The 9,821-nt window shown below is 38.1% G+C and overlaps 2 protein-coding genes across 2 annotated transcripts in view; one reads left to right on the forward strand and one right to left on the reverse strand.

Annotated features, from left to right (window-relative positions):
- LOC146466309 (dynein axonemal heavy chain 6-like) overlaps nucleotides 1–5,349 on the reverse strand; it is an 86,087-nt gene extending 80,738 nt beyond the window's left edge. Inside the window, exons 1-4 of the mRNA XM_085127479.1 lie at nucleotides 4,965–5,349; nucleotides 2,993–3,025; nucleotides 1,999–2,453; nucleotides 721–933 (exon numbers count right to left, since the gene is read on the reverse strand). Coding sequence (XP_084983605.1) covers nucleotides 721–933; nucleotides 1,999–2,453; nucleotides 2,993–3,025; nucleotides 4,965–5,156 — 893 coding nt within the window. The 5' untranslated portion in view covers nucleotides 5,157–5,349. The remainder of the gene's footprint in view (nucleotides 1–720; nucleotides 934–1,998; nucleotides 2,454–2,992; nucleotides 3,026–4,964) is intronic.
- A 1,660-nt stretch (nucleotides 5,350–7,009) lies between these two features.
- The window catches only part of LOC146466311 (uncharacterized), a 5,488-nt gene continuing 2,676 nt past the window's right edge, over nucleotides 7,010–9,821 (forward strand). The window contains exon 1 of the mRNA XM_085127508.1: nucleotides 7,010–7,190. Coding sequence (XP_084983634.1) covers nucleotides 7,052–7,190 — 139 coding nt within the window. The 5' untranslated portion in view covers nucleotides 7,010–7,051. The remainder of the gene's footprint in view (nucleotides 7,191–9,821) is intronic.

The following is a 9,821-nucleotide window of genomic DNA, read 5'->3' on the forward strand; positions in this document are numbered from 1 at the left end:
TTATAACTTGGTTATTTTATACCAGAATATTCACACACTGTGTATCAGATGTGAGCCTGATGGCTGCAGACCTGAGTCAAGAGACTCACTGGAACTCAGGACTGACTGCTCAATGATTTGGTTTACAGTACAAAATTAATTTCAATCTTCAAATTGGTTTTCCTCTCGCATACAAACTGGTTGCCACCTTTTTAGTTTTATATTGATATTAATAAACAAAGGACCCCCTCAAAGAAGATGTATAACAATAATTAGCATACCTCAGTGACCGACTATTGCGTAACGCGCAATCTGATTGGCTACACAGGTGCCGTCTATCAATCGATAGACAGCAGTTTGTCAGAGCGCGTGTGATTTAGCATGCATCATTGCACAAATGTATCACAATTTATGAAATATAGAGTTGTTTTACTTCATAGATCGATCACTGAGCTATGCTAAAACAATTAGACGGCTCGCTCTTGGTTTCTATCGCCTTTGATACTTGGCTCGGGGCAAAGCCAATAGAAACCTCGAGCTTGCCGTCTAATTGTTAAATATTATTATTGTAAGATATCCAGTCTGTAACTCAAAACAGAGTTGATTTTACATGTAACTAATTCTGTTGCTTGGTTTTCAAAGGCAAATTATGCATCTATGTTCTTTCAACCAAACAATAAAATTGTCATTTTTCAAAAGTGGGGAGACTAAAGAAAGAACAAACACAATAATTATGCTTACTTTGTTTTGACATTTTTCCTCCACACAACAAAGGCCTTCCACATTCTGAAGTTAGCAAATGTTGGAATCTTGACAAGCCGTTTGTAATCCCTGTACTCCTTCTCCCAGCGTTCCAAAGCAGTAAACTCAGCCTCATTGTCCCGTACATGAGTGACGCCCTCGCTGCTTATTGTGTAGTAATCTGAATGGTTGATTTCAGAGTGCTTAACAATCCTGTTTGAGACAAGCAAGACAGTGAAAAGTGAGATTCATCAATCAGATGGAACTCACTTTAGGGCTGGGAGTATGATACAAAGTAAAGTTACATATATGACTGTACTTTAATTCAAGAAACGATAAGGGTGCTGTATTGGTGGGGAGTGGAAATGAATGTGTTTGGTTTACTGAACAGCATTTATTGATGGGGCTATAATTAACGCTTGAAATGTTGGCGCTTAAATCCCTTTACCATGACCAAATTACCTTTAGTTATCAATCCCGTTGATAAAACCAAACTTTAATTTAAGACACCTACAGTATGTCTTTCTTCAGATTTAGTTACACTTTCTGTGTTTACAATAGGCACAAAAGACTCTCGTAAAAAGGTTTGTGTTACTAGCAACTTTTTGTAAAATTAATTTAAAAGGAATTAACCAAAAGTTTATATTCAATATAGAACCTGTCATTCTCTAAAACTGTATGTTTTTAGTTTGTTTAGATTTTGGTATTTTTGGTGAGAGTGTCAGAAACTTTCCACCACATTCAAACATTAACTGTTGTATTTTACTACTAAGGAAATTATCTAATGACAGTTTCTGAAAGAAATATAATGGAGGCAAGGATCTCAAACCTGAAAAAAATTGAACTGTTTAAAAAAATTATTTTGAGCTGGTATTGTTATCCTCAATAATTATTAATAAACAGTTATTTACAAGGGACCTCATCACAAACACAGCAATGTCAAGTTAAATGTCTCCTTCGTTGAACAGCATTATTTTTGTTTCTGGATTATAGACTTTATGAAAACAATATACTTTATATTTAAGGGATTTAACCACTCGATTTCTGATCGCAATCTACGATTCATTAACTTCATTTGACATAACCATAGACCCTCATCACTCAGCAGCCATGTTGAGTCTTGGGGGAATAAAAAGCTTTGTTTTCACATGGCGAGCCTTGGCCAGATGCGAATTCAGTGTGAGGCTTGACATTCAAAACCAAAGCTAATTATTCTCCTGAGACTCAACATGGCCACCACATGATAAAGGTCTACTAGTTTCCAAGTAAACAACTTACTTGAGGTTATAAGGGTTGTACAAGATGGATGACCTATCTACAGCTGGTGTCATATAAAGAAACCCCAGTTTGGAGTTCTCCCTGATCAAGCTGATGATCTGTAGAGGATCTCTTAAGCCCTCGGGTATCACATCAGTCTTCACAGGCACTGTAGCACTGCCATTCACAACAGGTTCTTGAAAATGGGCAACCTTCTCTTTTGGTGAGGTCTGTCTTTGTGTGACTACACCATTCACCTGAGCCGCAGAGTCAATTTTCTCTTGTTTGCTTTTTAAATCTTCTGGCAAGTTTGGTAGCGGAGATGTTGTTCGCTCGAGGGGTTCCACGACATCTCTTCTACGGATCTTCTTCTTGTCGGGTTCAGAAGTAGGGGGAGGTGTTGGGGATTTTGTCTTCCCCACAGGGGATGTGTAAGGAAGACTTCTCTGTTTTTCTTGATATCTTGCAAGGTTTGGCTAAAAGGTAAGAGCAATATCAAAAAAAAATTTGTTTTAATCTACACAGTCAAGTATTGCAGCCTTGATTTGTGGTGACTAATGATGACAATGATGACGATACTGGTAACAGTGAGAACAATAAAATAACAATCATAATTATGGTGACAATGTTGATAGTGATAAATTTAATACTGATGATGATGACAAGGATAAAGGTATCCAAGGTGAGGGTGATTATGGCAATAATTAATGATGATGACGACCATAATGAAAAAGTGATGAAACAGAAACAAAGCAGCAGTAGCTGCACATGACTGAGTGGCATGGCGAAGTACCATTAATGATGATGACGACGACGACGATGACAATGATAAAGATGATGACATTGACAAAGAAAATAATGATACAGTGTAGCAACATTTGGAGATGAAATGTTGAGTACAAGGGTGATTTACATTGCCAGATCATCCATGTTCACGTGCCATCCATCCATCCATACAGACCATCCAAATTGGTGACCTAATATGAAATACAGTGCACAATGTCTATTAACTTACCAGAGGTTCTAGTCTTGGTGCTGTTGGTACATTCTGTCAAAGAACATCAAATAAGCATGAAACAAAACAGTCATCAAGAATACTGAGAAACACAAATGACTCCATAAATGTCCCACATATATGTTTGGTATTTAATAAGGAGGGGGGGGGGGGGGGAAGGGGGCAGCAGATTAAAATATATTGGTAATTTCAAGTGCAGTATTCATAGATCATAGATAGTTATCAACTGAAGAATCATAAATTTCTCATTATAGCTGGATGAACTTGTCACCAAAAAAGAAACTACAATTTTCTAAGGCTTAATTCACAAGACCTAACCAAAGAGAAATGTCCAGCCCGGGGAACAATTACAAACAAGAAAAAAATTATACAGGGGAAAAAAAGCACCCCTCACCCACCCCTCCCATGCCTGGGGAATGGACATCGCTGGAATTGACTGGTACAATGACATTAACAACCCGGAATGTTCAAATAGACAAAATTGACATAATTGGAAACAAATTATCTAATTTGTGGGGTAGCCACACATTTTTTTAGACATAATGAAGCAACAATAATTTTAAATAGCTTTAAAATACATAACAATAAATGGCATTTTTTCTCAAATTGAAGCTAACTTATTTGCAATTGGTTAAACCCCTAACTTTCTTTTTGCATTCCAAAAAAATTTGCTAAGGTCTACTTTTCCCACGGTCATAAACTACATGTATGCAAAAATACCCTTGTATTACTGGACGCCTTCCTTAAGAAACCCACATTTCTCAGACCATTCCAAGATGCTGAGAACATGTGCGCTGTAGCAGAAGGTTTAAGGAGGCATTGTCCCCAACAGTCATACTTTCTGAACCAGTGTCATTAAAGCACAAACATAAGAATAAGTAGAGGCACAAGAAGCACTTTTCTTCACTTATGCACGCCTGTCGTTCAGTGGTTTCTTGACTGCCTCAGTGTCACTATCCTGTGAGCAGAGATCCCCTCGATCTTCTGAGGAAAGCTGACTTTTCTTGGAAGATTGAGGTGATCTCTGCTCACAGTTTTTATGGTGTCACATGTGTGAACCATTGTGAGACATTTAAATTAAGCACAAGTATGCATGATCTGCAAGAAAATCAAAAGCACCAGCGTCTCTTGCTAGTTCATACATAAATTTTTAAACAATTTTTCCACAAACATGTGGTGGATATGAGATGGTACAATGTAGATTGCCAATGTGGCGTGTAGCACGAGTTAGCTAATTAATCATCTCATATCCAAAAAGCATGAGTGGAATAATTGTTTTATTAAAAACAAATCAAGAACTATTGCAAAGATCTTGCTGATTTCGCTTTGAAAGAACAAGCTGAAGATATATATTTCTCGGGCATGGTATAGTGGCTTATAATTATAACCAAATTCAATCAAATTCCCTGGAATTAATATTGCATTATACAGTGATCAAGTTTTGAATCGTTTTTGTTATGATTGTACTTGTGATTATCTCGCAAATGTGATCCATTCTTACGGTTAATAATTTACTTGCAAAATCATTTTGGCGCTAAAATTATTTTTTTCCTAGAAATGTACATTTGCCGTTCGACCGAGAAGGAATTCCTGCTCAATAAAAATTACCCGCACATGTGAATCAAGTCTTAGCTCGGCTTACAATTTCAGGAATCAGGATATAATATAGGATTTCTATTTAAGATCACGGTACATTTACCGGGTCCTAAAGTACACTGCACGATCTCGATCGCTTCAAGAGCGCAGCCAAAATCGGCCCAAAATAAACTTATCTTCAAACTCTTCATTTAGTCTAGTTAAACAAAATTAGATCCGATTTTCAAAAGAAGCAGCTTTTCTCGATCACAGCTCGTCGTAGATTCGCCAAAGTTCTCAGACAACTTGCATTTATAGTGTAAACATTAACTTGAGCTTATGAGCTTATGAAATATAAAGTTGCGTGTTTCTGCAATGTGTGTAAAGTTATGCTTACCTTTTTCAGCTGCACAGGAGTCGGGCCACTAAATTTAAGAGCTCTCGGATTTGGCTTCAATTGTGGTTTTGCATAAATACGGGCACGAAGCTCATTCTCATCGATCCCTGGCAGAGAAAACCCATCGGTTCTGCCGTTGTTCGCTGGCTTTCTGCTGCCGTTCGCTAAAGTGCTTGCACCATTTTGTGCCATTTTTGTGCTAAATATGTCTCCTTACTCCAATGGAACACTTTTCCTTTGAGGTTTATGCCATCATTTGTTGGAGTGATCTCTTAATAAACCATCAAATGGGCATTAAATGGACAAAATACACGAGAAACCTTACATTTTCACGTTTCACAGATTTTGTCCGCCATTTTGTTTCTGTGTAAAGTTGCTACGTAACGCGGTTGTCAACTGAGTAAGCCTCGATGTCATGCGAGAAAATTGAATAAATATGTGAAAGGAATAAAAAATAGAAAAAAATAATAGTTTTCAAAATATTGCGTCTTTTCAAATATTTTTCAAATGTATATATAAATATTTTCGAGTAGACCCATAATCTTTATTCATTCGTTTCATTTGAGCCCAGCATTAGCCTAATAAACATCAGTAAATGTTTGAAAATTCGGAGGATTCGTGTCATGCATGAACGCTATCTGATTTCAATATGTTGTGTCTTAATTATTTAAGTTCTTACGCTTTTCAAATTCAAAACAAAACTCATTCGACTGGACAATTTTTTAAGTTTCCGGTCAAATTAGTCGTCTGCGAACAACGTACAAGCTTACTAGAGCCGATTCTTCCAAACAGAAAATATTTCTCGGGCATTTAAAGACTTTTACTTCGATGTTTGTTTATTTCCACCCCTAACTCTGCTGAATTTGAACATGAAACTTGTAAAATTACACTGTTTTGCTTGCGTGTATTGGAGGCGGGGTCCTGAATCTATCCATTTATAGACTATAAGAAGTTGTAAAATTTACTTTTCCTTTGCCACGCTAATTAACTGATGTGGCACTTGTCAGAACTTATCGCAAGTCTCGATAAAGGATTATTTTTCAAAAGACCCCTTCAAATTTAAAGTTATTCATTCCATTCTCAACCTCGATGAACCAGCAATAATTTTAGACACGATGTTATACTTCTTGGAGTAATCCGCACTTAGTTTCTCTTAACCTATACGGATAGCTAGTTCACACATTCTTTTTGGCTACTTTTGAAGAAAAGACGGCCACCTTTAGTGCAGAGTTTTAGCGAGACGAACGGCGGCGCCGTACGGCGCGCAATTTTGAGACAAGGTTGATAATCTAAAATAACTGTACCAAAGAGGAAATTTCATGAACTGAAACTATAAGAAAAACATTTTCTGCAAGAGGAACGAAACTGCGCTGTTTCACAAAATGATTTCCAGGATACTTGCAAGCTTTTAAACTGACTTTCAAGTATAAAAGTATTTTTGTGATACTGTCGCTGAAAACTATGATTTATTTTTCACGTTACCTCATTGCTAGTAGAAGTCATTACAGTTCATTGCATTCTGGATTTCAAGTGTTTTAGATGGTGCGAATGAATACCTCTGGCGTCATTTATCACCGAGTTAGCTCAAGCAAATCTAGCGCTAAAATAGAGTCACTGATTTGGCGTAAAAAAGCGCCAAATTCTTTCTCGGCTAGATAATTAGCGAGTCTTGGTGCATTAGATGATTAATTATATCTTTCGACCATAACTTTGCTTTAATTTTTCGCTAGTTGGGGGTATTTGAAAGTTCAATTTTTTCACTAAAGTTCATCGCGAAAGACTTCAGTTCCAGGAAACATTTGTTAGGGATTCAAAGAAAGCAAAGCTGAGATCAAAGATTTAAATAAGCGTCTTGGTGCAATTTTATGATGGCTACTGACCCAGACGAAGGATCTCGGGTTTCTTGAAGAGTGTATTGTTTGTCTCAGTTATATAGATCTGCCGTTTGTTTACCAAAGACTGAACTTTTAAAAGCATTATGTTACAAATGCTTCACTACAAGTGAAGCCCTTTAAAACGACGGTTTCACCAATCTACTAAAGTGTCACTTTGAGTTAACAGGATTCGATGGACGAACAAATTCATCGATGTATTTAACAAGAGGAAATCGGGACAAAGCCGGTAAAATCAAGACTGAAACTTTCTTGGATTCACTTGTGAGGCAATTATCCGTTTACGTAGTCGCTGCGATAGGATTGTTTCTTATCATAAAAGAATTCTTGATCGGTAAGTACAGGGATTATTTAAACGGGCAATTTTGTGATAGATTGTTTTTGTTTGGGATCAAGAAACTAAGGGAAACATTTTTACCCTGAAAACGTTTATTGGGCGCACAAACGGGGAATGATTTGTTTCCACAACTATATAATTATGTGCCCAAACGACGGAACAAATAGTTAAAAACAATTTTCCGCTACAATATTTCTGCAAACTGAAATTTGTGTCCTCAGTTTAACGGACGCCTTATTTTACCTTTCTGCGTTTTGTTTTGTTTCCCAATTCCGTGAAAGCGCGCGTGCATGCGTGCTGTTTTAATTCGTGAACCGGCACGTGCGCTGAAACGCGAGACACGACGAGCGCGCCATTTCTTAAAATTAAAACCCACGTTTAATAAGCGAAATCAGCAACTTTACACAATATATCAAATTCTATGTTATTTGGGTTCTGTTTAAGCCGTCTTTCTTTATGCATCCGTAAACAGAAACGCATAAAGCGCGCTAACGCTTATAACTTGCCCACGAGTTGTGGACTGAACGATTGTCGTAAAAGACGAGGGACGAAGTCGCGCCGGTAGCCTACCAAGCAAGCATTTCCTTAAGTTTTCTCCATTTTTTGACTTTTTGGATGCTAGAAAGTTGTCCAGGATCCTCTCTATTCCTGCTCTCAATTGTTTTCCTTCGCCTTAGACTTTCTTAAAACCCGGTTTTCGCGGAGTTCAGCAGTCAAGTGCTCGTCCCTTAACTCTGTCGCTCGCGATCGTCAGTCATGTTTCGACGCACTCGGCGATTTTACAGGCCGATCGCAGCACTGAAATGGCAAATATCGCCAGGGCCGTGTCGTTCGAAAGCCGATTAACGCTAAGCCACCATTAAAAGTTAACCGAGGCTTTCATCTCGCTCGTTTAAAATGGTTTAAAAGGCTAATTTCAAGCTAACGGTAAAGAAACGTCTAAGGCAAAACTGAGGGATAAAAATCTTTTGGGAGAATCTTTATTGATTTTAACTAAACTCACGTCCAAGTTCACGTTAATCCCGGATTAGCTTAATCGGGCTTTGAATAACTGGGCCCAGATGTATCCGCTTACTGCCGGGATACATGGCTTCGGACAGGTAGGCAGGAATGTCCTGCCAGACTGATACAGCATACTCTAAAACTGGCCGAATTGTGCCAAGGTATATCCTCAAGATGTTGCGTTGGCACACCCTGGCTCTGCTCAGTACTCTAAGGGAGTATAACTTCTTACAAGCTTTCTTAATAATGTAATCAACATGACAGTTCCACTTCAGGTACGGTCATTTTCCATAATAACTCATAAGATCTTATAGGTATTGACACGCTCGCTGACATTGCCGCCAATTATTATCGGGTTAATGAGACAATTCGAGTTGCGTAGGAAATTATAATATGCATTTCCTTACACCTAGTTGGATTGAGTCTCATGTTATGAGCAACGGCAAAATTGTGAATGTCTGAGGCTATAGCGTTAAGTAAGCTAAGGGAGTTCCTTGGAATTATTTCGAGAGCATTGGTATCATTGATTTAATGCGCAGCCACCAGTCAGACAGCAGTCTGTTTGTCATCACCGTAAAGAGGATCACACCCAGTTTTGTTCCTTGGGGCACTCCTCCTTTTAGTGTTAACCAATCTGACAAAGTTCTTCCGATTCTAACTGCTTGCTTCCGGTCTGTCAAGAATGCTGCAATCCAAGATAAAAGGACTGGATGAACTTCGAGGTCTGCAAGTTCCCGCATCAATATTGAACGATCAATCAAATCAAACCCCTTAGAAAAATCTGCGAAGAAAACCCGAGCCGACGCCTCACCGCTATCAACTGCTTCGTAGATCGCTTGAAGCATATATAGAAGAGCATCTGTCAGTTCTTTTACTACAAGAGAGTTTTTAATAAACCATAAACTACTACTGCGATAAACTTTTTTTCCCATCTCCGCGATCGACGAATAAAATCGCCGATATCTGCAAAAACAATTATTCTTTGAAATCGTGAGGAATATCGCGTGATACTTATTTGACGAGACCGGTACATACCGTATTTTACCGTAGCTACGTGAAATCAGGCAAATTAGTTGGCTAAAATAAAGCGCGGGAAAACTTCTACAAGCAAGTAACACCAGCTGGTTTTGGTTTTGCTTCTCATTGGTTGAGAATAGCCGGTTGCAACATTTTTTTTTTAACCAATTGCATGGCGCGCTTAATCAAAACTGAATAAACCAAACGTGGATGACTATCTGAAAACTCAATTGAAAATCGCTCTCCACCAGTAAGACTTCAGGCAATCAAGAACTATAAATACAGCGAACGCTGACAAATCAGTGGGAATAATTTTTGTGACCTTCTTCAGTCGTGCTTACGGTTATTTCATCAGATCGATTTGAAGAAGTATTTGAGCTATAAAAACGTGAGTAAAACTCTGATTGAAGCGTACAAGGGAAGCCGAATATAAATCCATCATCTCGCTTGGTCATATTTGTGGAGAACACCTATTGTAGTCATTATTGTCTTCAGACATAGGCGCGTTTGAAGTGAAAACAGTTAAAGTTGAGTTTTGCTTCCGAATGGAATAACTCTTTAGGCTAACTTGCGGGTCGGCCTTACATGTACTTTCCTATTATAGAGATT

The sequence above is a fragment of the Pavona decussata genome, unplaced genomic scaffold, assembly GCF_977016875.1.
Source record: "Pavona decussata unplaced genomic scaffold, jaPavDecu1.1 SCAFFOLD_145, whole genome shotgun sequence".
Taxonomy (NCBI): Eukaryota; Metazoa; Cnidaria; class Anthozoa; order Scleractinia; family Agariciidae; genus Pavona; species Pavona decussata.